Source organism: Alexandromys fortis, unplaced genomic scaffold (genome assembly GCF_014885135.2).
Source record: "Alexandromys fortis isolate MF-2015 unplaced genomic scaffold, M_Fortis_MF-2015_v1.1 scaffold_238, whole genome shotgun sequence".
Taxonomy (NCBI): Eukaryota; Metazoa; Chordata; class Mammalia; order Rodentia; family Cricetidae; genus Alexandromys; species Alexandromys fortis.
In genome coordinates this window covers 1,690,188-1,717,720 of record NW_026068126.1, presented here as the reverse complement: position 1 = coordinate 1,717,720, position 27,533 = coordinate 1,690,188, and the positions used below count along the sequence as shown (strand labels likewise).

The following is a 27,533-nucleotide window of genomic DNA, read 5'->3' as shown; positions in this document are numbered from 1 at the left end:
GGAGGAACATTGTATACATAATAAATAAATCTTTTTAAAAAAGAAGTTGAGCATAGTATAAAAAAAATAAAAATAAAAAAGAAGTTGAATTTTATTTATTTAAAAAAAAGAACATTGTTTTCTATTTTTTTTAACACAGTAGTATATGAGAGAAAAAATACAGTAGTCTCCAAAAATTGACTTGTGTTTTGATCTCTCCTCAGAAAGAGTACATGGAGAACAAGAAAGCTGCTGTAGAGTTAAAGGATATACCATCTCCTCTTCATGTTGGCTCTAAACTCTTCCCAGCAGTCCCACTTCCTGATATTCATTCCCTCCAGCAACCAAAAGTACAGCTCTCAGCTGTTCCCAAAGTAAGCTGCTGTGTTCATTGCCCTAATGAACCCCCCACTTCACCCATGCGTTTTGGTGGTGATGGTGGCAGTAGTGGAGGCTCTGGGAGCTTGATTCACACGGGCTCACTCTTAGATTCACCAAGCACCAGGACAGTCACGTGTCAAGTAGGGTCAGGGTTTGCTTTCCAGTCTGTGTCTTCACTGCAGAATGCCTCTGCTAGGAACAATTTGGTGGGCCTTGCGAATGACTTTCCCAGCATGTGTGTAGAGAGTAGCCTACCTTCCTGCAAGCATCTACCATGTTGTGGGAAGCTCCATTTTCAGTCATGTCATAGTAACATACACAAGCTGCATCAGTTCCCGACTCTCCAGGGCTGCACCTCTGCTGGCTATTTCCCCTGTTCTGATTTCCCGAGTGGGGCTCGTGGGCGTTTGGAAGATCGTCTTTCCCAGTCAGAGCTTACACCTCACTTGTGCACCAACTCTCTTCACCTAAATGTGGCACCTCCAGTCTGTTTAAAGGGCTCACTTTACTGTGAAGACTGTCTAAATAAGGTATGTATTTTTTATTCTTTATCTTGGGGCCAGATAATGAGGTTTGAGGTTCTATTTAGAAATGTCTTTACTGTGCATAGGGTTGAAGAATCTTATGATGTAGATCACACTCCATTCGTCTGATACTGAAAGATGCAAAGGGTAAAATGGGAGAGCATCCAGAAAAGTGCCGTGGAGTTAGGTGTGCAGCTTGTGCCTTTAGAGCCTCTGCTCACGAGAAAGCCATGTCCTGCAGGATAGCTTCGTTTGCAGAGTCTGTTATCTGTTTCGTTTTTTCTCTAGGACAGAGTTGGTCGAGTTCTTATAACCTAAACTCAGCTTATACACTCACCCTTTCATGGCAGAACAGTAACTATACATTGTTTCTTTGTAGTATGAGGAACATGAAACTTGGTCTCTTTCACACAAATGTTCAAAGGAAGGTTTTTCTGCCATTTATGGGAGCTGCATCCAAGTTCTCCTTCATAGCTTATGCATGTTCAGGTTGGAAGGACTCAGTATTTGAACAGGTCTCTGATCATTTCAAGTTGGTAGCTGGTAGTTCTGATAAAGATTATTTGAAAATGCAATTTATCAGAGGCTATTGGGTAGGAGGATAAAAAGCTTAGGATGGTGTTTTCAGTTATATATGAATCTGAGTTCTTTATTGATGTGCCTAAAACTTCTTCCTTTATAAAACAGCCAGGAAGAAATAGTATAGTTGATGCTGCTAAAATCTGGCCGAATATACCACCTCCAAGTACTCAGTCTGCACCTGGAGCTATCCCTCTGTGTAATGGCTGTGGAACAAAAGGGATGGAGAAGGAGACCTCACTGTTGGCAACCAGTCTAGGCAAAGCTACTTCAAAATTTGGTAAATGATGTAACATAAAAGAGTGCATTTAAGTTGTCTTTTTTTCCAATGTTTATTTCTATTTTATGTGTATGAGTGTTTTGTATGCATGTATGTAAGTGTACTTATGTGTGCGTGGTGTTTGTAGAGGCCAGAAGAGGGCACTGGACCCCCTGGAAGTGGAGTTACTGAAGGTTGTCAGCCATCATGTGTATGCTAGGAACTGAGTGAACCCTTGTCCTCTGCAAGAGCAGCAAAGTGTTCTTGACTGCTGAGCCATCTATAGCTTCCATTTGAGTTGTTTTCAATATCTGACACAAATGTATTTACTTGCCTATAAAAATTTCCTTGTGATACTAGGGGTGCATTTGCATTTCGAAGCGTATGTGACTCCTCTTTTCCGTCCCTTGGCAAGAGTCTTTGTGATTATAGGCCTTTATGTTAAACTGTTGCTGTTTGAGACCAGAATCTGTATAGGAAGAGGAATGTATTGGAGAGATTAAGTGCTATAGGAGACTTGGACTCACTTAGGTTTGTGTTTAATGTTTTTGAGACGGTCTTTCTATGTAGCCCTGGCTGTTCTGGAACCTTCTGTATAGACTATCCTTGCCTCTAACTCACAGAGGTTCACCTGCTTCTGCTCTTGAGTGCTGGGATTAAAGGTTTGCACCACCATGCTTGAACTCAGTTTAGGGTTTTAATAATCCCTAGACATATTTAGTATTTAGAAAAATTTAGTAGTAGCTGATTATTAATAGTATTTGAAACCTTAGAGTTTGAAATCAAAATTACTTCCTTAAAAAGTAGTTACTGTGATATTTTATCACCCAAATACATCTCTGAAAGGTTAAAGCAGATGTTAATGACATATTAGAGTAGATTAAGGTGAGAATCGATGCCATTTTCACTTTGGTGGTCTCTTTAATGTTCTTTCATACACAGCAGGCAGACAAGCTTGCACTGAGGTAGAGGCAAAGCAAGGGTCCTCAGCATCCACTCGGTTTCTGGTCATCATTGCAGAAGCACCGTGGGCAGCAGGAAGTGAAGCCGCACTGTTAATACAGAGTTGTTTTGGCACCACTTATTTTTTATCTTTTTTATTGTTTTTATTGAGCTATATATTTTTCTCCACTCCCCTTTCTTCCTCTCCCCTCCCCTTTTACCCTCTCCCATGGTCCCCATGCTCCCAATTTACTCAGGAGATCTTGTCTTTTTTCTATGTCCCATGCAGATTAGATCCATGCATGTCTCTCTTAGGGTCCTCATTGTTGTCTAGGTTCTCTGGGATTGTGATTTGTGGGCTGGTTTTTCTTTGCTTTATGTCTAAAAGCCACTTATGAGTGAGTACATATGATATTTGTCTTTCTGAGTCTGGGTTACCTCACTCAACATGATGATTTCTAGCTCCATCCATTTTCCTGCAAAATTCAAGCTGTTGTTATTTTTTTCTGCTGTGTGGTACTCCATTGTGTAAATGTACCACATTTTCCTTATCCATTCTTTGGCCGAAGGGCATTTAGGTTGTTTCTAGGTTCTGGCTATGACAAACAAAGCTGCTATGAACATGTCCTTGTGGCACAATTGAGCATCCTTTGGATATATACCCAAAAGTGGTATTACTGGGTCTTGAGGAAGGTTGTTTTTTACTTTTCTGAGAAATCACCACACTGATATCCAAAGGGGCTGTACCAGTTTGCACTCCCACCAGCAATGTACCCTTTACTGTTTCTGTCAGTGTCTGTAGCTTTGTTGTTACTGAAAGTAGGAGTGGCCAGGCAGTGGTGGTGCACGCCTTTAATTCCAGCACTCAGAAGACAGGGATAGACTGATCTCTGAGTTCGAGGCCAGCTTGGTTTAAAATCAAGTTCCGGACAGCCAAGACTGCACAAAGAAACCCTGTCTCGGAAGAAAAAATATAGACATGATCTCAGTATGTCGCTGGACATTGTGGTTGCTTCTTAGGCTGGTCAGTGGGAAGTTGTTATCCTTAAACTTAATGTTCTGCTGTTTAGAATGATGGGTAGTTACCTATTGTGTTTTAGCTCACTGTTTTCTTTTTCACTATGTGTAACTGGAAGTATTAATATTTCTTAAGGGTCACCAGAAGTTGCAGTCGCTGGACAGGTGCTGGAGACCCTACCTCCCATTGGCGTTTTCTGGGATATTGAAAATTGCTCAGTCCCCTCTGGCCGGTCAGCAACGACTGTTGTACAGAGAATCCGTGAGAAGTTTTTTAGAGGACACAGAGAAGCAGAGTTTATCTGTGTGTGTGACATCAGTAAAGAAAACAAGGAAGTTATTCAGGAACTAAATAATTGCCAGGTAAAATTATGTATGTATGTATGTATGTATGTATGTATGTATGCATGTATGTTAGGAATTGCAATCTTTGGAGTGGTGGCTCTTTGCTTAAGAGCACTGACTGCTTCTCCAGAGGTCCTGAGTCCAATTCCCGGCAACCATAGTGGTTCACAACCATCCATAATGAGATCTGGTGCCTTCTGGCATGCAGGTGTACATGCAGACAGAGCACTCATATATGTAAATACATAAATCTTAAAAAAAATAAAATAATTATAATCTAGAAAAGAAGGCAGAAGAGGAGAAAAGAGGAGGAAGGAGAAGAAAGACTTGTAGTCTGCTGAGGGCTGAAGCAGTAACTGCTCTTCTAGAGGATTAGAGTTCAGTTCCCAGAACCCACATGGTGGCTAACAGGCATCCGTAAACTGCAGTTCCAGGCATCTGACACCCTCTCTGGTCTCTGCAGGTGACAAGCACATATGTGGTATACAGACATACATGCAGACATAGCACCCACTCACATAATTTTTTGTAAAGATTTATTTTTTTATATACAGTGTTCTTCTTACATGTTTGCCTGTAGGCCAGAAGAGGGCACCAGATCTCATTACAGATGGTTTTGAGCCATCATGTGGTTGCTGGGAATTGAACTCAACCTTTGGAAGAGCAGGCAACACTCTTAACTGCTGAGCCAGCTCTCCTGTCTCCCCTCCCCCCCCTTTTAAAGGCAGTGTTTATCTGTGTAGCCCAGGTTAGCCTGGAACTTTCTCTATAGACCAGGCTTTAACTCACAGAGATCCTCCTGCCTTTGCCTCTTGAATGCTGGGATTAAAGGCGTGTGTCATCACAGTTGGCCTGATTACTTGGAGTGTTTTGTTTAAAATTCCAACTTCAGATTGGCTTAGTGATATTATTGTTTTAATGCTGTTTTCAAATGAGAGAAAGCCACACAGTTTTTCCTAGAATGCTGAAATTTAAACATTTGATCTTTCAGTAAGTTGTTTGTACCTTGGTGCGCTGTAGTGACTGTGTGCTGTCTGTGTCATCCCACATCTATACAGAATGGATGTGGTATTTTCAATTTACAGATGAAATTGAGGCTCTAAGAAGGGAAACTACTTTCTTATGGTTATATGGCCAATAAAGGAAAGAACTGGAATAACTATTTATTTAGAGACAGAGTTTCACCAGATAGCCCTGGCTGGCCTAAAACTTAGTATGTAGATGAGGCTAGTCTTAATTTCACAGAGATCTGCCTATCTTACGTCTGAGTGTTGAGATTAAAGACATGACCATGCACAGTGTTTTGAACTAATATTTAAGTCAAGGCTGTCTGACCGCAAGGTCTGCTGTAAATCTAAAGATAGAATCCAAATGTTTTGACTCTTAGGTAAATAGTATCATTGACATTCCATATTTCTGCTTAGAATTATATATTTATGTTTAACATATAGATATATATTATGTAATTTATACACACACACACACATTCTCTGTAATCCAAATGAAAATTACATGTGGTTGAGGCACTTTGCTTTGGAGACAGCTTTGTGTAAGTCTAATCTTTTAACACTAGTCAGTGTGTTTGACTTTTTTAGGAATGTCTTCCGTCTGCCAATGCATCCCCAGATCCTATAGGCGCCAGACCATGGATGGCATAGATGGGTGATAAACCCCACACTGTACCTTAACTGTACCTCATGCACATTGTGGACAAAATGTATCATGGAAAGCCTGAATTTTACTTGAATTTTACTTTCTTTTCCTCCTCTTTTTAAGAAGAGGGATAAAAGAAGTGCAAAAGCAATTAGAAATGAGACTTGGGATAATAATTTTTTCTCTTTTCATATGGAGAACCAGTTCTGAAATTATTGAGATCCGGTTGTAACAGAAATCGGAGAGATTTTTTTTTTCCTGTGTGTTATCTGCTAGGTGTCAGGTATTCTGGTGCATTTCTCTAGTCTCAGCACTCTGGAGGCTGAGGCAGAAGGATCAAGACTTTAAGGCTAGCCTGGGCTACCCAGTCAGACCTTGTTTAAAAAAAAAGGGGGGGACCAAGTGTGGCAGTTTTCTAACCCCAGATCTTGTTCAATGATCTTTTTGATAAATAATCACAGGTAACTGTTGCTCACATAAACGCTACTGCAAAGAATGCTGCTGATGACAAACTCCGTCAGAGTCTTCGAAGGTTTGCAAATACGCATACTGCTCCTGCTACTGTGGTTCTTGTATCAAGTAAGTGTCAAAGCATCTGTTGGTTTCAGCCACAGTCACTGCATGGGAATTACCAGAAATGTGCAAGTGAAAGAACTGCAGAGAGGTGAAAATAGGGCATGCAGTGATGATGTCTATAGCCTGGTGTGGTGGCTCTCCCCTCTAATCCCAGCGTGTAGGAGGCTAAGGCAGGAGGATGAATTCAGCACCAGCCTGGGCTACATAGTGAGCACTTGTCTGAAAGGTAGAAGAAAAAGGCATCTGACTCTTTTATGTTCTCTATGAGATAATTGCAGGGTCAGTTTATTCAAGAAAATCTTTTTTGGGTGGTAAGGGTTCCTCCTCCCTCAGTATTAAACTTAAAAAAATGTAAGATAAATTTTCAGATTCACATCTCCCCAGTGTGTTGCTACCTGCTCCCTGTTAATACTAGACGGAAGCCGCCAGGTGGTAGTGGCGGCGCACGCCTTTCATCCCAGCACTCAGGAGGTAGAGGCAGGCGGATCTCTATGAGTTTGAGGCCAGGCTGGTCTACGAGCGAGTTCCAGAACAGGCTCCCAAAACTACAGAGAAACTCTGTCTTGAAAAAAAAAAAAAACTGAAAAAGAAGGTGTGTTAGGTATGATTACCCTGTCACGTTAATTCTTTACAAGAAAATGTGCTCCTGTTCAAAAGTGGAAAGTGGCTGAGCCTCCGCCTGCCTTCTTGTCATGCCACTCACTGCCCAGGGCTGCTTCTGTTGATGTTTCTAATAATTTGTCTTGTCTTTCAGCTGATGTCAATTTTGCATTGGAACTCAGTGACCTGAGGCACAGACACGGTTTCCACATCATTTTGGTGCATAAAAACCAAGCCTCTGAAGCCTTGCTGCATCATGCTAACGAGCTGATCAGATTTGAAGAATTCATTTCTGATTTACCCCCCAGGTTACCACTGAAGATCCCTGTGAGTGGGTTTATGTTGCCTTTGCTGGTTTTTACTGGTAGATTTTAGAAGCTGAGACACAGCCCCTCAGCCAGGGGTCACCAGGTGTGGGATAGTGTTCTTTGTAAAAGGCTGATCAGAGTTTGAAATAAGCTTGGAAACTTTAAATTCTTGTCTTGAATAGATACAGATGAATTTTCTTCTAATGCTCTTCAAACTTGTTTAGAGAACCAACTTGTGACTTTATCTCAGAGATAGATACGTGATACTGTCCCCAAGGCTAAAGGCACTTTATATCAAATGGATAAAACAGGGAAAGAAGAGTTTGTGGTTTTGGTCTCAGGTATTATGGGTAGAGAGCTCACGTGTACTTGTTTGTCTGGCTACAGATAAGCAGAGCAGTTATGCATTTTGGATGATTTCTTCCCAAACTGCAGCCCGTACAGAGGCTATGCTCTTTACAGTGTGTTTCTTGTCATGCATGGGTGTGGCACTGGATGTTGTAGCTGTACATCCTAGGAGAGTGTGAGCACATGAGCAGGAACAGCATTTCTGTTGGACGTGGTGTGGGGTAAGGATGATTGCCACAGTGCTGAGCGGTGCGTGGAACTGTTAGGAGAATGTATGAGTCATTCTGAAAGAAATTCTAACAGTGTGGCTGTTCCAGAAGGATGGCATTCCCATACATTAAGTGGATTTTAATGCATAATTTAATAACTTCACAGTTGCAAGTGTGTATTATAAATGACCCTGTCCAACCCAGTACATGTGACATATGTCTGTAATCTCAGCATTTAGGAGTTAGCAACAGGGATATCACAAATTCCAGGTCAACCTGTGCTGCATAGCTTCTATCCAGCTAGGGCTGCATTAGTGAAACCCTATCAAAAACAGGGAGAAAGAATGGCATCCAGCATCCTCACAGGAGGAAGGTAGAAATTAGTACTTAAAAGAAGCAGGTTGGCAACCACAGCAAAGCAGAGACTGGACTCAGGTCTACCAGCCCACCTGCTAGTCCCAGTTGCCAGCAAACCCAGAGTCTGTCCTAGTCGAAATCATGTGAGGGATGATTCCCAGTGTTTACAGTTTAGCGTTGTTTTCCAGATGTTGAAAATAGATAAAAAAAATTTTAATCATGTCTTTTTTTAAAATAAATATCTATTTATTACATATACAGTGTTCTACTTGCATGTATACTTTCAGGTCAGAGGAGGGCACCAGATCTCATTACAGATGGTTATGAGCCACCATGTGGTTGCTGGGAATTGAACTCAGGACCTCTGGAAGAGCAGTCAGTGCTCTTAACCTCTGAGCCGACTCTCCAGCCCATATCTTTTTATTTATTTATTTTTTTAAAAATAACTTAGTATCAAAACTTGGGTGTATTTCCATGCCCACATAAAATACTGGTATAAATTGCCCATATTTTTAGCCACTGAAATGCTAACTGACAAGCCAGGTGGTGGCGGTGTACACCTTTAATCCCAGGAGGCAGAGGCGGGAAAATCTGTGAGTCTAAGGCCAGCCTGGTCTACAGAGTGAGTTCAGGACTGCCAGGGCTACACAGAGAAACCCTGTCTCAAAACAGAACAAATAAACAAAAACGAGTGCCGACTGACAGCTGGTCTGTGGCTGGCCTTTGATTTGTTTAAGAAGTCTGCCTGTTATTGGACATGTTTTCTTACCTAGTTTTTATCATCTCTAGCAGCTCACCCAGGGTGTCTTGAGAGTACATTCTGAGCTATGGTAGCTCTGGGCAGAAGTCACTGGCACGGTCTTCCTTGACTTCCAAGAAGGTGACATTGGTTCCTACTCTTATCAATGAGAATGTGTTTTAAACGTTTGCCGGTATGATAGGTAAAAAGTGCTGTCTGTGGTCGGCCTTCTTATGAAACTTTTTTTTTTTTAACATCTTTTTCTTTTGCTATTGCCCTTGAATATTTTTTCCTGTGGCTCCCAGATTTAGCCCTCTCCACAATTATCTTCATTTTCCTAGCATTTTCACAGTTCTATTTCTTTTTTTTTTTTTTTTTGGAACTGAGGAATAAACCCAGAGCCTTGTACTTTTTAGGTAAGCACTTTACCACTGAGCTAAATTCCCAACCCCTGTTCTATTTTTCTTTCTTTCTATCTGTCTTCCTATTTATCTTAGTTTTTTGAGATGGGGTTTCTCTGTAGCCCTGGCTGTCTTGGAACTCGACCTTTAGACCAGGCTGGCCTCGATCGAACTCAGAGATCTACTTGCCTCTGCCTCCTTAGTGCTGGGATTAAAGATTTACACAGCCACCAGCTGGCCTATTTTTCTTTTTTTTTTTTTTTTTAAGATTTATTTATTTATTATATATACTGTATTCTGCACCAGATTTCATTACAGATGGTTGTGAGCCACCTTGTGGTTGCTGGGAATTGAACTCAGGACCTTTGGAAGAACAGGCAGTGCTCCTAACCTCTGAGCCATCTCTCCAGCCCTGGCCTATTTCTTGATACACATTTCAGGATATCTGGAAGGCTTCTGACCTCTTACCTGACATGTACAGCTCATTAGTTTTCAATATTTACTGAGATGCACTTGCAGTTTGACATGGTTCCCATGTGGTGTCTGCCAATTGGTGGTGATTCCCTTTTCATCCAGGCAGCTAGTCACTGGACTCTATGTTGGTCTTTTCTGGATGTTGTATAGAGACAGAATCACTCAGTATATCTGTACTTAGCTTTCCCGTCAAAGTTGCTGTCCCTACCTCTTCAGTGAATTAACTGAAGTGAAGACAGCACTTGCTCTTGTTTTGACTGAAGTAACCCTTTCCCCTGTTTGCAGTGCCACACTCTGCTCTATGTTTATAACCTACCAGCAAATAAAGACGGCAAGAGCATCAGCAACAGGCTTAGGCGCCTGTCTGATAACTGCGGTGGCAAAGTGCTGAGTATCTCAGGCTGCAGTGCAATTCTCCGCTTCATAAACCAGGACAGTGCAGAGCGGGCCCAGAAGCGCATGGAAAATGAAGATGTCTTTGGTAACAAGATCATTGTGTCGTTTACTCCAAAACATAAAGAGTTCCTTGAAACCAAGAACTCAAATGCAATTGCTGATAAAGCAAAGTCTCCCAAAAAAGTTAAGAACTCAAAATTGTGCCTCATCAAAGACGCAAGTGAACAGTCACCCAGTGTCAAAGCCATGCCTGGCAAAGGGTTGCAGGCAAATTCTGGATCTGCTACAAAAAACACGAGCATTAAAAGTTTACAGGTAACTTTGATATTGCTTGCCTTTTGATGTTTATGGTAGATTTGGTTTCTTTCTGTGTGTCCTGCGCCTGCCAGCTCCTGTTGTGTCCTTTTACTTTGTTTTTTGCTGAGACTCAGTGACTTTACAGTTTGTATAGGATCTTACTCATCTGCGATTTTAGGGTTCAAGGCCATTGCACTTGTGTCTTTAAAGGAGCTGTGCCGAATGGAGTCAAAGACTGGCAGCAGAAACGGTGAGCACCAGCAAGGCCATGGGAGGTTGGCAGCACTGCCTAATGGTGGCCTAAGCACTTCAGTGCCCACCCTGAAGAACACAGGCATGATGGAGCCACTTTACAGAAGCAATCAGAAGTACGTCCAGTTTTCTTGTAGGTGCTTCTATGAAATCATGGGAGACCTGTGACGTTTACTCTCAAATTCTCCTTCCTGTTAGAAAAGAGAACGTCAGTTCCCAGAGTGCTGCCAGCTCTCCTGTAGAGAAGAAGGAGAGAGAGGAAACTGTCTTCCAAGTGAGCTATCCATCTGCATTCAGCAAGCTGATCGCCTCAAGGCAAGTCAGCCCTCTGCTCACCTCTCAGTCTTGGTCTCCCAGGTAAGTCCAGCTTGCTCACCCGTGGGTGGATATGCAGCCGGAAGGTTACAGGTCACTACATTAGTTATTGAGACTGTGCACATTGAGGCAGGTCTGCCATCTTCCCTGCCAGACCCTGTTTACAGGTTACCGTAGCTGACATTCAAAGGCATTGCTTTCCTCCATTGTTCCTTCCTCCATTTGGAAATCTAGGTGATTCCGTATCAACAGGGAAGGACGTTAAGATGTCCTTATGGTCAGGTGCATGCCTATGTTCCCAGTATTTGGGAATCTGAGGCAGGAGGATCATGAGCCTGGTTACATAATGAGTTCAAGGCCAACCTGTGTTAACTTCGCAAGACCTTAAATAAAAACAGTCAGCTAGACAAACAGCATCTTGCTCTCTTTCTGTTGAGGGAAGCCAAAATGAGATGAGCATTCGCTGCTCTTAATATGTTACTTTGTAGGAGGCTGCTGTGAGACTTAGCAGACAAGGCTGCCATAAAGGCCTGTTTTTTCACGCATTTGCTTTCAGAACTGGTTAAGAATCACTCTGGAAAAGCCAAGCCCAGTGGCACACGCCTTTAATCCCAACACTTGGGAGGTTTAGATTTCTATGAGATTGAGTCCAGCTGGTCTACTTAGTGAATTTCAGCACAGCAAGAGCTATGTAGTGAGACCTCATCTTAGAAAAAAAAAAAATCTCAAAAAAAATCACTGCAGAAAGGGAATGTACAATTTCATGTAACAATTGACCCCTTGTTATTTGTGATGGTAGGCCTTGTAAGTCAGAGGAGGTTAAACCTTACATAAGCATTAGAGGCTAAGTTTGTAGGACTAATTGCCCAGAGTGGAATTTTAATTTAGCAAGGCTTTCTATATTTTCTGTTTTGCTTTAAATATTTCTGTAAAATAACATTTGATAATGAATGATTTTTTTATTGAGTCCAATTCATAGTACTTTAGACAGTAAGCCTAAATCAGCATGGGCTTAAGGTAAATCCACTGCAAAACCAAGTAGGAAAGTCTCTGTTACCTATAGTTTCAGACAAAGCTGAACTGGCAGAACCCGGTACATAGAACTGTTCACATCTTGTGTGTTTTCTGCAGGAGTATGTCTCCAAACCTTTTAAACAGAGCTTCGCCACTTGCTTTCAATGTTGCCAATCCCAGCAGCAGTGCTGACTGCCCAGACCCATTTGCAAATGGTGTTGACATCCAGGTCAGCAATGTGGACTATAGGCTGTCCCGGAAGGAGCTGCAGCAGCTCCTCCAGGAGGCCTTTTCCAGGCATGGCCAGGTATCTTCACTCTTGTTATTAGGGTAATTGGTTTGGGTTTTTGGGAGTGTGTAGCATTTTTAAGGCAGGATCTCAACTCTGTAGCTCAGCTAGTCTCAACTATGGGAGAGTCCTTCTGCCTCAGCCTCCCAGTTGATGTGATTAAAAGCATAAGCCACAATGCTCAGCTTCACTCTTTCATTGTTTTAAAGATATATTTTAAATTAGTTATATGGATGTGTGTATCTGTGTGAGGGTATGTGCACATGGATGTGGGTGCCAGAGGTGTCAGGTCTTTTGGAGCTACAGTTACAGTAGGTTTTAAGCTCACCAGCATAGATGCTTTGACTGAACTCTGGTCCTCTGAAAGAGTAATATATGTGGGCTCTTATCTGCTGAGCCATTTGTTCTCCAGCTGCCCCTCCCAGACACGCCCCCCTTCACTCTTGTCCTTGCTTGTTTTACCCCTGGTAGAGTTCAATACCAGAGGGCCTAATGGGACCCACAGAGCCACAGCTAGGACATAGGTATGACTGGACAGATTGGAACTTCTTTTCCCTTCTCTGTGCTAAAAGAAGTATAAAACACTTAAGAGAAAATGAAGCTAGCCATGAGAAGTGCCTGTCATGGATAGAGGAACTTATTAAGAACTACATCCAGAAATACAGAAAATCTAAAGCAGTGGTTCTCCACCTTCCTAATGCTGCTACCCATTAAAACAGTTCCTCATGTTGTGGTAATCCCCAACCATAAAATGACTTTCATTGCTTCTTCATAACTGTAATTTTGCTACTGTTATGAATGTAATGTAAATATCTGGTATGCAGCCCCTGTGAAAGGGTCACTCAACCCCCAAAGGGGTTGTCACCCACAAGTTGAGAACCACTAGTCTAAAGGAATATTGGCTATTTCTTATTGTATTTTAATTGACCCAGCCCAGTGTTTAGGTGCAGTTTGCTTTTTTTTTTTTTTTTTTTTAAATGTACCTTTTATGGACCTGGTATTTTGCAGAGTCAGAGAAACCCTGTTCTCTGAGTCTGCCTCTGAGTGACATATGCCAGAGCACACAGGCAAACTGGCCAGGCCAGCTTCTCTGAAGATCGTCTACACTCTGGTCACTTGCAGTACCTTATTCAGACAAGTCACCTCATGCAGGCCCTGACATCTAGTGGCATATTCTTCCACAGTTCATTCTCGTTTTTGAAGACGACAGGCTCTGGGTAGATGTTGATAGTGCTCTGTTTCATTTTGTCCTTTTGTAGGTCAGGAGTATTGAGCTCAGTCCTCACACCGATTACCAGCTCAAGGCCATTGTGCAGATGGGAAACCTCCAAGAAGCAATCTGTGCAGTGAACAGCCTCCACAGGCACAAGATTGGCAGCAAGAAGATTCTGGTCTCACTCTCCACGGGAGCTGCCAACAAATCACTTTCTTTGTTAAGGTAAAAACAGTATCCAAGCCAGGCCTTGGTGGTGCGTGCCTTTAATCACAGCACTTGGGATGCAGAGGCAGGAAGATCTCTGAGTTTGAGGCCTGCCTGGACTACGAGAGCTAGTTCCAGGACAGCTAGGATTGTTAACACAGAAAAAGCCTGTTTAGAAAAACGAAACAAACAAAAAATACAGTATCCAAGCCATTCATTCACTTCAGGATATAACAAACTGAGCCACAATGGTTTGGAAAATAATAAATAGATTTTATCACATTTCCAATCCTCCTGTATACAATAAAAGTTATTGTGAATTGATAGGGTTTGAAATCTGCCCTCTGGCTTTTCTTCAAGTTATTAATCAAAAGCCAAAGATTGAACTTGGCAGCCCTTTGAGAGTGAAGTGGCATATTGCTTACCCAGAACAGGTTCTAAGACTAGCAGACCACTACAGTAACACACAGAAGCCTGAAAAGGGTAAAATCCAGACTGGAGTCCTAGTGCAGTGTCTTCCTGAAGACTGGGTCAGTGTGGCTCTTCATAGCAGGTCTGTGGGAGCTAGTGAAATGGGATTCACTCTGAGTATTGGAATATCAAGGACCTTCTCTGGTTTGTACTTGGACAGTATTTGAAGTTGTGGGCATGTTATTTTTAGGTTTTTGCAGTGTTTGGGCCTCTATTTCTGTGGCATCAGTACCTTTTTTTTGTAACGAGTAATGAGGATGTTACTGTGTGCAGTTACATGTCCAGCCACATGCGGGAATTCTAGCCCCATGTATCTAACACATAAGCCACACATGGCAGGAGATAATTCAAGCTATTCTGCTTTCACTTAGACTTAAAGCCCAATGTGTGTCTCCCCCTGTCCTTAGGAGACCTCATGTCTTTCTACTGCACTGATATGGGAAGTCCTGTTACTGAGTCCCAGGGAATCCCAGGCAATGACTTGATAATCTTTCTTTGGCTTGATCCTAAAATCTTTTTGATTTTCTTTTTAACTTTTCTGAAAAGTAAACTCTTGACATATCAAATTCGGAAGTTTACTCTGCATGGACATTGTGTTAATTTTGTAACCCTTTTAAAAATACACTTTGGCTGGGTGGTGATGGCACACACCTTTAATCCCCGCACTAGGGAGGTAGAGGCAGGTGGATCTCTGTGAGTTTGAGGCCAGCCTGGTCTGCAGAGTGAGTTCCAGGACAACCAGGGCTGCATAGAGAAATCCTGTCTCTTGAAAATCCAGGGGGAAAAAAAGAAGAAAATGTATATATAATATGTAATATACAGGAATAGGCCCCTCTCTAACTTGTGGCTTTTGTCCTACAGTGCAGAAACAATCTCTATTCTTCAGGATGCTCCCGCCTGTTGTTTGCCTCTCTTTAAATTTATAGACATCTATGAAAAGAAGTAAGTTTTGTTTATTGTTCTATTGATATAGTCAGTATGATTGGTGACTTCATCCAAAAAATTATTATGCTCACCCTTAAGGAACGTCACACAGAGAAGGTTCTGATCAGATTGGAAATTTGAATCTAACACTTTTTTTAAAAAAATTTTAAATCATTTTATTCTTAATTTTTACTTTTTTAAAAAAAAAATTTCCTGTGTATATAGATGTTTTGTCATGGGTGTCAGGTGCTCTGGAACCGTAATTACAGACAGGCAGTTTTGAGCTGCCATGTGGGTGCTGGTAATTGAACCCGGGTCCTCTGAAGAGCAATTGGTACTCTTAACCACTGAGCCATCTCTCCAGCCCTAAACTTTTATTTTTAGCAAAATTATACTCAAGTTTCTGTTTTATTGCTGTGAAGCTATGGCCATGGAAACTATTCTAAAAGGAAACCTTTAATTGGGTCTGGATTACTGTTTCAGAGGTTTAGTCCATTATCCTCATGGTGGGAAGCATGATGTTACACAGGTAGGCATGGTGCTGGGAAAGGAGCCTGTGAGTTCTACATTCAGATCCACAGACAGCAGGAAGAGAGAGACTGGGCCTGGCTTAAGCTTCTGATACTTTAAAGCCCACCCGCAGTGACATATTTCCTCAGACAAGGCCACATCTCCCAACAGTGCCACTACCTATGAGCCTATGGGGACCATTTTCATTCAGACCACCACAGTTCTGAAAGCTAAGCTTTTTTATTTTGTTTTACCAACTAATTTTTATTACTCTTGGGATGGCATTTGTGAGCTTGCTCTATACTTTAGACCCGGTCTAGAATGTTCAGTGTCCAGTGTGCGATGCACAGCAGGTGTTACAAAAGCTGAAGCACTGCAGAAAATGCAGATTTGCAAAGGGCGTGGTTCTGTACCCAAAGAAGGAAAGAGAAAATCTCACAAATTCTTTATGAATCAAAGAGAAATGACAGTGAAAAGGAGGTTCATGGAAGAGAGAATGCTTCAGAGATCCAAAGGAAGGCATCACAGAGATGTGGCAGTTACTCCATAAGTAATGAACCATTGCATGAGTGGGGAAGTGGGGGACAGAGAAGTATGGTGGTCAGAGCCATCTTCAAGGACAGGAAAAAAGAGGGAACGTTCTGCACCAGGCCCAAATCTGTCTGATGCAATTGGACTACAAGGACTATGTGCCACAGAAGTTTTAAGTCTCTCTGAGACCTGGCGGCATGTATTGATAATTCCAGCATTTGGGAGTGCAGGTCAGAACATCAGGAGTTCAAGACATACTTAGCTGTGCAAATGCCAGACACAGATACTGTCTCAAAAACTAAATAAATGGATGGAGGAATGGGTGGGTGGGCTAGAGCAGAGGTTCTCAACTTGTGGGTAGCAATCCCTTTAGAGGTCAAACAACCACTCTTTCACAGTGGTCAAATATTAGATATCCTGCATATCAGATATTTACATTACAATTAGTAACAGTAGCAAAATTTTATTTATGAAGTAGCAACAAAAGTAACTTATGCTGGGTGGAACACTATAAGATGAGAAACTGTATTAAAGCTCCACAGAATTAGGAAGGTTGAGAACCACTGTCTAGAGAGATAGCTCAGCATTTAGAAGAAGCACTGGCTGTTCTTGCAGTGGACCCAGTTTCACTTCCCAGCACCTGCAGGGTGGCTCACACCCACCTATAAGCCTATCTTTAGTGGATATGATGCTATTTTCTGACCTCCAAGGGCATTGCACACATGTGCTACACAGACATACATATAGGCAAAACATGTATACACGTCAAATAATAAATTTTTTTTGAAAGAAAAAGGAGATTCAAGTTCCTATGAATCAGGATCAGATAACTGATGTCGGATAGGAAACAAGATGGCAAAATTAAAGGTAGAAAACATTTGACCTGGGAACATGGCGGGGACAGTTAAACAGGAAACGGGCATGAAGTTTGAATGGGATCACAATAAGTGTTAGGTCTTGGACATAAAAGTTTGGGGCACTATTGGAGTCTTGATACAGAGAGTTGGAGTGCTATTTTGGAGGCTCTGTGAGAGACATGTTGGCTCTGAAAGTCCTGACTTGGACATAAAAGTTTGGGGCACTATTGGAGTCTTGATACAGAGAGTTGGAGTGCTATTTTGGAGGCTCTGTGAGAGACATGTTGGCTCTGAAAGTCCTGACTGCTATTTGTTGACTAGGCATTGTGGTGGGCAGGGAAGCAGATAGGGTCAGAAGAGGTGGGGGAGGGGAGGTAGAACTGGATGGAAGACCAGGGAAACAAGCAATGTCCCAGGGGTGAGGGTGGTGGGGTAAGGAAAGTGTGTGAGAAAGAACATGCCAGACATGGGGAGTTTCTGGGCTGAGGAAGCAGAGTGAGGTTTAGGGAGGGAAGAGGTTTAGAGCCTGAGCAGATGTCAGTCCTGAGAGATCAGTTATTTTTACTCTCAAGGACTAAGAATGAGAGGACAGAGATAATGTGTATCTCCCGTGTGGGGAGACCCCATGGATGCTGTTGGTAGGAAGGAAGCCTGATGGGTGTAGGGAACTGGCAGTAGAACCTGGAGAGATTGGAAGGGATTGCCAGGCCAGGCCCCACCCATTAGCACACACTAGCCTCATTCAGCACCATGAGGTACAAGTTACTTCAGTGCTTTAAAGACAGCAAAATTAAGGTTCAAATTGGTTGAATATCTTTACTTAAGTTTACAAAGACTGAAGTAGAGTCCGCATTTGAGGAGCCACATGACGGCAGGACTGGATGAGTTTAGTCATGGGGCAGCCATTCTCTGTTGCTTTATTTAGACAGGTCAGGTATTTCTACATAAGAAAAACATTCTAGGGCTAGGGAGATGGCTCAGAGGTTAACAGCACTTACTATTTACTACTCTTCCAGAGGCTTTGAGTTCAATTCCCAGCAACCACATGGTGACTCACAACTATCTGTGATGAGATCTGGTGCCCTCTTTTCTGGTCTTCAGGCAGACGTGCAAGCAGAACACTGTATACATAATAAATATATAAATCTTTTTTTTTTTTTTTTTAAAGAAAGATATTCTAAGACAACATCTCTTTCCTGTTCTTAGGTATGGACACAAGTTAAATGTGTCTGATTTATATAAATTAACAGACACAATTGCAATCCGTGAGCAGGGAAATGGGCGGCTGGTGTGTCTCTTACCCAGCAGCCAGGCCCGCCAGAGCCCCCTGGGCTCTTCCCAGTCACATGATGGCTCCTCCACGAACTGCAGCCCAGTTCTTTTTGAAGAGTTGGAATATCATGAACCTGTCTGCAGGCAGCACTGCTCTAACAAGGACTTCAGGTACATCGGCACCCTCCAGAGAGTGTGAGCAGGGAATGCTTTCCACTCCTGAGAAGCGCCAGCTCACTGCTTGCTGTCTTTCCTGCAGTGAACATGAATTTGATCCAGACTCTTACAAGATCCCTTTTGTGGTCCTTTCTTTGAAAGCGTTTGCGCCTCAAGTTCATAGTCTTCTCCAGACCCATGAGGGCACTGTGCCTTTGCTAAGGTGAGCGATGTCAGCCGTTGGGAGTAGAGTTGAGTGTCATTCCTGCAGTCTGCCTACTGACTGAGCCAAGGATCAGAAATAGGACTCTGTCCTGGGGTTGAAGCTTTAAGAAGTGGATCCATGCACTTAGTATTTCAACAAGGAACTGGGCTTACATTGAATTTCACAAACATAAACATGAGGGCAGTTTCTTCTCTGCAGGAAAGAGGTGCATCCAGACTGAAAGCTGCACAAGCCAGTAGAGTGCATCTTTCCATGTGTGATCAGGTTCCACAGACAAGGACCACCTCCAGACTCGGTGGCCTTGGCAGCCAGTGTGCTTTATCTCACTTCCTGGTGAACACTGCCCAGGGATTTCTAGAGCTGTTAGAATAGCACCGAGACCAGTACTATAGCAGTTATTTCTCAGCACATACAGATTAAAGCCTGCAGTTGAGCTTGCACTGCCTTTTCCATTATTTTCATTTAACCCCTCCCCCCCACTTCAGCTTTCCAGATTGCTATGCTGCGGAGTTTGGTGACCTAGAAATCGTGCAAGACAGCCCCAGGGGTGTCCCTTTAGAGCACTTCATCACCTGCATTCCAGGAGTGAACATTGCCAGTGCTCAGAATGGTGTCAAAGTAGTGAAGTGGATTCACAACAAGCCCCCACCTCCCAACACTGGTAGGTGGGCAGGTATAAGGGATTAAGGCCTAGGCTCCCTCCTGAATACAAGGAGGCCAGAAGAAAGTTGTGGCTTTGATTTTAAACAGCAGCACCGTTTTTATCACAATGTCTCCTCTGATCTTAAGACTCCCCAGATGCTAAGGGGTTGGTAGTGTCTGACCTTTGAAGATATCAGTATTGGGCCAGCAAGATGGCTCAGAGAATAAAGGGAGCCTACCATGAAGACTGACAACCTGAGTTTGAGCACCAGGATCCACATGATGGAAGGAGAGAGCCAGCTTCCACAAGTTGTGCCATGCCATATGTGTGCACAGGTGCACGCGCAAACTCACACACGTGCATGCTTGCTCTCTCTTCCTTCTCTTTAGCCCTAATGTGTCTTCTTCCTAGTTTTTGTACCTCTGTTTCCTGTACAGGAAAGGTGAGAGGGTAACTGGGAGCCTGAGCCAGCAGCTCTGGGGGAGCTCTGAGAAGCTCTTTCCTGAACCTGTCCTCTCCCTCAGTTTCAAGCTGCGCAGGATCCGTGAAAGGCTCACACTCTGTCTTGTGCCACTTCTATAAAGGTTTTTGTCTGATTTTTTTTTTTAGGTTTTATTTTTTTATTTTTAACTTTTGTATTATTATTGGAGATAATGTCTCACTTAATTAACCCAGGCTTACCTTGAACTCATGGATCCTCTTGATTCAGCCTGCCTTGCCCCAGTACTGAGATTAAGGGCACTTGGCATTATTTTAGCTCAGCCTAGGTTTTGTTTTTTGTTTAAAGCTTTTATGAGATGTGAGTCCTTAAGATAGTGCTTAACCCTGACGGTGCAGCCCTGTTTACATCATAGCGCGTAGGAGACAGAGGAGGCTTAACCCTGATGGTGCAGCCTTGTTTATATCATAGCGCGTAGGAGATAGAGGTTTGGTTTTCATGGGGTGGTCCATCCTGCTAAGCTTCATCGTGAGACTGTCTCAGGAAGGAAGTAGGTAGATAGATCTGTTTCTGAGTCTGTTTTCCATCCTGCTCCAGTTACTGCCTCCCATATGTTTGTGGGTAATATTTCAAGTCCATTATTGGTTAATTGCATTTTCGTGGATCATCTGCCCGGGCCCATCTATACTGTGTCTGTGGGAGAAATACTGTCCAAATGGCCAAGTTACAGATAGATTTTTGAAATATTGCCAGTGTAGTCTGGGAAATCCTTGTTTATCTTCACTTCTGCCATAACCCCAGAGTGCTCTGCTTTCCTTTGACACCTTTTGAGAATTATGGGCACTAGTTTGCCTGCCTATAGTAAGATAGCCTGGTTGTTTGATTCTGTGGCTCCTGTGTGTACAAGCTGAAACTTGAAACAGTGGCTTGCTGTGTAGTGAACACACTATGTGTGTTTACTGTGTCGGTGAAATCATGCCTAAGGTCTTCTGTGTGTGTTTTTTTTTTTTTCCTTCTCTAGACCCTTGGCTTCTGCGTTCTAAAAGTCCTGTGGGAAATCCCCAGCTGATCCAGTTCAGCAGAGAAGTAATTGATTTACTGAAGAACCAGCCGTCTTGTATACTGCCAATTAGCAATTTCATCCCTTCATACCATCACCATTTTGCAAAGCAGTGTCGAGTTTCAGATTATGGATATTCCAAGCTGATTGAACTGTTAGAAGCAGTGCCTCATGTGTTACAGGTAAAGGGTACGAGGGGTTATTTGTTCAAAGAAAGGAGTATTCTTCCATGACTTCAGCTGCCACAGCCAAAGACACAGACAAATGGTACCTCATTTCTCAGAAAGCCATACTGAGCTAAACATCCTGTTAGAACTTGTTTCAAAATGCAGCGGCCCTCTCAAGTGTTGAGGGAACTACAAATTTCCAACCTGGAACAATTTCCTAGAGGCCTGTGAGCATTTCCTCCCAGTGTCTGTGTCTGTGGGCTGACACCTTTCTTGCAGTGTTCTCTAGGATGCTCATTACAGGGGCTGCTGTGAGCAGCATTTCTTACATGTTGATGCCTACCAGGGAGTCGAGGGCTCTACCCTTCATGATTTGGACATTAGTCACTGAACTAGAGTTTAGCCTTGGATTGTTATCTAGGCTGCCTGTAACTTCCCCTGAAGACAGTGTTTTCATAATTTCCCACTTGTTAAAGAGGCTTGAAAAACTTCAGCTGTCTTTTCAAGACAGGGTTTCTCTGTAGCTTTGAAGCCTGTCCTGAAACTCGCCCTGTAGACCGGGCTGGTTTCAAACTCACAGAGATCCACCTGTCTCTGCCTCCCAAGTGCTGGGATTAAAAGTGTGTGTTACCACCACCCGGTGACTACTTTAGCTATCTTTTAAAGCTGAAATTAGTCATCCAGACTGAGCACATGCTCTTCCTCTTTGTGCTCATGATCATTTGAGAAAATAGCACTTTGAAAACAAATGAGCCTGGCCCCAGGCAGCTGGACCATTGTTCTTTTCAACTGTATATGTTGAATTTTGTCCATTTCAGATTGCAGACATTGTACATAGAGAGAGATAGTCTGAGAGTAACAAGAGCAAGAAAGATAGAGATGAGGTTGACACAACATATCTTTTGAGTTCTTCAGTACAAATAATGAGAACATTTCATTTTCAGATTCTTGGAATGGGCTCCAAACGTCTGCTGACCCTCACTCATAGGGCCCAGGTGAAGCGCTTTACTCAGGATTTACTAAAACTTCTCAAGTCCCAGGCCAGCAAGCAGGTCATTGTGAGAGAGTTCTCACAGGCTTATCATTGGTGAGTTGATGGGAAGCTTTTAGAAAAAAAAGAAAAAAATTAACATTCTTTTTTCCTACAAGTTTCAAACAGTCCTCTCACATTTAAGCAGAGTTTTGTAAAACTTGTTACTGTGGCAATGAGTTTTACTCATTTTTCATCCTTTTCCCATTTTAAAACATAGGTGTTTCTCAAGGGACTGGGATATCACAGAATATGGTGTATGTGAGTTGATTGATATCATATCAGAGATCCCAGACACAACCATCTGCTTGTCCCAACAAGATGATGACATGGTCATTTATATCCGTAAAAGAGGTATGTGGAGGGGGTTGTCTGTCTCAGTAGTGCCTTTGGTTTTTTTGTTTTGTATTTTTGAGGCCCAACTTCACTGTGTAGCCCAGGCTGGTTTGAACTTAGAGTATTACTCTGACCTCAGCCTCCCAAAGTGTTGGGATTGCAGACATGATTCTAGTTATTGATTAGATTACTTTTAAATGAAATAGGTTTTTAGTTTGTTTGTTTGTTTTGGGGGGTTGCCCTTTTCCCTCCTTTTCCATGGTTCTTAATGGTTCCCTTGGAAGTGTGGTTTGTAAAACTGCCTGTACAGAGAACCTGTGTTGTTTGTGTTGTTTGGAGGAATCAACCATGTATCCTGCAGGAAAGCACCCTGGTCTTTCAGAATGGACTCAGAGATGCGAAGAAACTGTAGCCCAGCTATGTGCAGCAGTTTCTAATGACCGTGTCACTTGATGGAGACTGATACACAGTGCATACTTTGGAAGGAAACAAGCTCATAGAAATGTGGCATTTGTCTTTCCAGTCCTAGTAGTTGAGTACTGTTAGCTCTGGAGAGAGACCTGCTAAATATCACATTCCCCCATTACCAGTGAGAGTCTCTGTGTCCCAGAGTTAAAATTTGTGGTGTCTGTCTTTTCCCAGTTCTCTTCCAATCAATTTAAAATTAATAGAAATGAAGATCGGTGTTTAAGTACTTTTTCTCTTTCTTGATACTCTTTTCTGATGGCAATTTTGAATTGAAGATCAAATAAATAAAAGTGTGAATAAAAAGACAGAAATAACACTGTCTGTCTTGTTCACATAGGTGTAGTGGACAGGATTTATAGTAATTGTTCCTGTCTTGTAGGTGATGACACATGTGTCTCTCACCTCCCACAGTAGTAGTCTCAAGGACCTGTCCTCTGTGACTCCAGCAGTGCCCTGCAGGTTGGGACTAAACACAATGGATGGGAGCCTGATGTGTAATATTCTTTGTCTTTTAAAGAACGAACTCAGGATGAGATAGAAAGGACAAAGCAGTTCTCCAAGGATGTTGTGGACTTGCTGCGCCACCAGCCCCACTTCCGGATGCCGTTTAACAAGTTCATTCCCTCTTACCACCACCACTTTGGCCGACAGTGCAAGCTTGCATACTATGGATTTACCAAACTGCTTGAACTTTTGGAAGCCATACCTGAGATTTTACAAGTAAGTGCAGAGATTATCTTATTCTTTAAGTGTTTTTCTGAGCAGTGTATAGAGAGGTGTTGTTACTGTTTCTCATCAGCAAAACTATATTTTGACCTGTTAGTAATTTTAGGTAATGGAGGATTTGTTTGTAATCCCAGAATTTATGAGGTTAAAGCTAGCCTGGATTAAACAGCAAGATTCCATCTCAAAAATATCTTCAACTTGTGTTAAGATAATCATTAAAAATAGGATGAGATGGTTCAAATGTTAAACTGGCTATTTTTTGAGCGGCACCATGCTTCCCAAATCCCGTTGGTCAGAGGTGGGGTGAAAGAATTCATGCCAAGCTTTTCCAAGTGGAGTTGGATTTCTATTATTAATTTTATTAACATGATATTTGATTCCAAGTGTGTTGTTAGAACCTTTTATTGTTGTGAAATCTACATACTAGAATTTACTGCCAGGAAAAGGAACATCCTACATATGTGTTTGCATGCCCAGGGAAGAGCTCTCTGACCTTGCTGAACTGTGCCTCCATAACCGCACTCCCATTTTAAGTGACCAGTGTGTAGGTTTTCATGCCGTTTAACTCTACATACAATCATGTGTTCAGACCCTTCATTCCTCCCTATGTGTTTGTTAAGGTACTGGAATGTGGAGAAGAGAAAATCCTGACTTTGACCGAAGTGGAGCGATTTAAAGCTCTAGCTGCCCAGTTTGTTAAGCTTCTGCGGTCCCAAAAGGATAACTGCCTTATGATGACAGATCTGCTCACAGAATATGCTAAAACTTTTGGTTATACATTTCGTCTGCAAGACTACGATGTCAGTTCGGTCTCTGCTTTGACACAAAAACTCTGCCATGTTGTAAAGGTAAGCCGATGTCCTTCTACTGAGTAGGCTGTGGCATGGCCCATGTGGGGTGTTGTGTGTATTGCAGCATTTTTGTTCCCTGTGTGTATTGCTGTTGCTTTACAGCTGTGTGTCAGCGAGACCTTACTAGGTAATAGGAGGTGGCTTGATGTGATACTTTAGACTCATGGTCTTCCTTTTATATCTTTATTTATGACCTTTCTGAACTGATATGGTCACTTTTTATCCTAGGGTACAAGTGCTCAGGTAAAGTTGAATCCTTCCGAAGAGTTCTTGGGATACATGATACATGATACCATTATCATGTATCTTCCATGGATCCTAACTCATTTAGGAGTCATCCTAAGAGTAAACACTAGCTTAGAATTGCCCTTGTGACTGCAAAACCCTTCTAGAAGGCATGTTCCTTCCTCTTCCCTACCCTCCCACTTACAGATAGAGCCACTGGACAGTTTCTAGAACATCTATAGCACAGGACCAGGGAACATAGAGCCGCTGGACAGTTTCTAGAACATCTATAGCACAGGACCAGGGAACATAGAGCCGCTGGACAGTTTCTAGAACATCTATAGCTCAGGACTAGGGAACAATTGCCAGGAGGAAGAAATGGAAAGGGAAGCAAGAAGTGGTGGCACCATCAGTCACACTGAGGGAATCTGGTTATGTACTGATTACTGATAGGTTAGAAGAAACAGGAAGGGAGTGACCAGTTGCATTCTGAGACTTCGGTGGGTGGTGGTGACTGGCGTGCTCCTGAGAACAGCACTTAAGAGTAGGCCCAGCAATGTCAGGATGTCAAGGGAGACGGTTAGAAGGATATGCCACAGCTTTTGGCTAGCTTGATTGTAGGAGGAAGTGTGTGAGGGTCACAGCTGGACACAGGATGAAGAGAACTAATGGGCTACTGGCCTGATATGCAGGTGCTGCAGTTGAGTTTGTCTGGGAGTGCCAAAGAAGGATGACTTGAGAAATGAGCAGACAAAGGCAAGAAGGGCTTCTGGGAAATGAACACAAGAAAGGCTTCTGGGGTAGAATGAAGAGGTGGACCAGAAGGACAGACTGCCTTAACACAACAATGAGGGCTGTTGGGTTGGCCCTAGTAAAGTTAATTCTGGTATATGTCACCATGAAAATAATGCTATGTTGCCATTAAATGGAAGGTTACAATGGTTGTTTAAAGAGAAGGGATCAAGGCTTAAGGTAGAAGAGCTCAGAGAAGGTCTGATGTGTGGCCTCAAGGGTGAGGAGCAGCATTGTGCATGTGGGGAACTCATGCTCATGGATGGTAGAGACAGCCATCGTTGGCGTGTCACCCAGATGCAGGCCCAGAGGCTGATGGCTGGGCTCATGGTGAGAGCTGGCCAGATGACCATGACTGAATGACTTAGGGGTAAAAAAAACCTTAAATTGACACAAATGCCAGTGTTGCTAAGATGGACAGTAACATGAGAAGCAGAAACCTGGCCTGCAATTGCAGGACCTCAGGAGGCTAAAGCAGGAAGACTTGAATTTCAGGTTCAGCCTGGGAAATTTAACAAGACCCCATCTCCACATTTAGAAAAGTAGAAAGACTGGAGTTACAGCTCAGTGTAGAGGGCTTGTCCAGCTTGCAGAGTCCTGGGTTCATCCTCAGTACTGGGGACGGGGAAAACAGAACCAAGTGAGGAAAGGACTTCGAGATTTGAGAGAGTAATGTTGTCTAGAAGTGTGGGGCAGTCCAGCTTCTCCTTTGTTGTGTCATTACAAGGCAGGCAAGGAGTATTGCCAGAAACCCCTGAAGAGTCCAACGGAGCCAGTGCTGATACCCAAAACATAGGAAATCTGAGTTTCTTCTTGGGATTTTTAGTCTCATTGATGAAAAATCTAAAAACAGACTCAAAATGGAGCTTGAGGTCAGTTTACTAGAGTTTTAAAGAAAAAAACCCAGGCAGACAGGCTATAAATCTTGCTGTACCTAGAGGAGAAGAGTAAAGAAGAGAGGAGGCAAAGTCATGCTATTTGAAAAGCTGGCACAGAGGTCAGCAGGGGAGTTTACAGAAAGTAAGGAAGCCTAGAGTACAAGGGAACGTGTGCCAAGGCTCTGGTTGTATCTGAAAGGAAAGATAGAAGAGAAGAAGAAATACTTAGGGCTTTCCAAGTCAGGATTGCGAAAGATGGGCAGTCCCAGCCAAGCCTCATGGTGGCTTGTGGGTGGGGGTTGGGAATGCTGGGAAGGAATGTTGTCTTAAGATGAACGCATGCATCATTTAGCCAGATCTTTTTCTTGCCCAACTGAATTAACTATTTCTAAAGAGCATTTCTTTGTTAATTTTTATGCATATGGGTGTTTTGCTTTACTTGTATGTCTGTGCACCACATGTGTGCAGTGCCGGTGGAGCCCAGAAGAGGGCATTGGATCCCCTGGGACTGAAGTTGCAAATGGCTGTGACCTGTCACGCTGGAATTGAAACCTGGTCCTCTGGAAGAGCAGGGATTTTTCGAGACAGGGTTTCTCCGTAGCTTTTTTTTTTTTGGTTCCTGTCCTGGAACTAGCTCTTGTAGACCAGGCTGGCCTTGAACTCACAGAGATCCGCCTGTCTCTGCCTCCAGAGTGCTGGGATTAAAGGCGAGTGCCACCACCGCCCGGCTCCAGCCCTTTTCTTAACCTAGAGATGGATTCCATTCCTTAACAGAGGATGAGAAGGGCTGAGCAGTAGAATTGCTTTTGTCTTCCATTCCATGTAGAAGTGAGTAGAAGCAAGAAGAATCATGAATTCAAGGTTGCTCCTGGTTGCCTGCAGAGGCCCGTCTGGGCTATATGAGACTCTGTCTCAGAATAACAAAAACTCCGTGCTCTGAGCCAGGGCCAAAGATTAATTAATAGGAGGTTTGATTCAAGTAGCAAAGTCAGGAAAAGGTGAGAGACCCAGTGCAATCCTCTTGAGGAGCTTGAGGGAAATAGTAGGCTCCCTAAGCTGTCTGCAAGAACCCTGGGTGTGCTCCAGCTTCAGTACTTCTGAACCATATCCTTGATGACTGAGATCAAGAGAGAGGTTTCAGCAGTATCAAAGAAACAAAGTTTTGTTTGATTTTCTTAAAAACAGTAATGGTTTGAGATTCTTTTTGTTTGTTTGTTTGTTTTTGAGATAGGGTTTCTCTGTAGCTTTGGAGCTTGTCCTGGAACTAGCTCGTGTAGACCAGGCTGGCCTCCAACTC

The 27,533-nt window shown here is 42.9% G+C and overlaps 1 protein-coding gene across 2 annotated transcripts in view; it reads left to right on the top strand.

Annotated features, from left to right (window-relative positions):
- Marf1 (meiosis regulator and mRNA stability factor 1) overlaps window positions 1-27,533 on the top strand; it is a 54,038-nt gene that overhangs the window by 7,772 nt on the left and 18,733 nt on the right. The window contains exons 3-21 of one of the 2 annotated variants that reach the window (XM_050125800.1): window positions 204-890; window positions 1,572-1,743; window positions 3,818-4,044; window positions 6,141-6,258; window positions 7,010-7,182; window positions 9,977-10,402; window positions 10,595-10,752; window positions 10,835-10,951; window positions 12,083-12,272; window positions 13,514-13,692; window positions 15,007-15,087; window positions 18,174-18,410; window positions 18,499-18,618; window positions 19,107-19,282; window positions 20,725-20,945; window positions 21,875-22,017; window positions 22,181-22,314; window positions 23,282-23,484; window positions 24,111-24,338. In XM_050125800.1, coding sequence (XP_049981757.1) covers window positions 204-890; window positions 1,572-1,743; window positions 3,818-4,044; window positions 6,141-6,258; window positions 7,010-7,182; window positions 9,977-10,402; window positions 10,595-10,752; window positions 10,835-10,951; window positions 12,083-12,272; window positions 13,514-13,692; window positions 15,007-15,087; window positions 18,174-18,410; window positions 18,499-18,618; window positions 19,107-19,282; window positions 20,725-20,945; window positions 21,875-22,017; window positions 22,181-22,314; window positions 23,282-23,484; window positions 24,111-24,338 — 3,990 coding nt within the window. Of the gene's footprint in view, window positions 1-203; window positions 891-1,571; window positions 1,744-3,817; window positions 4,045-6,140; window positions 6,259-7,009; window positions 7,183-9,976; window positions 10,403-10,594; window positions 10,753-10,834; window positions 10,994-12,082; window positions 12,273-13,513; window positions 13,693-15,006; window positions 15,088-18,173; window positions 18,411-18,498; window positions 18,619-19,106; window positions 19,283-20,724; window positions 20,946-21,874; window positions 22,018-22,180; window positions 22,315-23,281; window positions 23,485-24,110; window positions 24,339-27,533 lie in introns of both variants that reach the window. The other variant, XM_050125799.1, reaches the window with a different exon arrangement.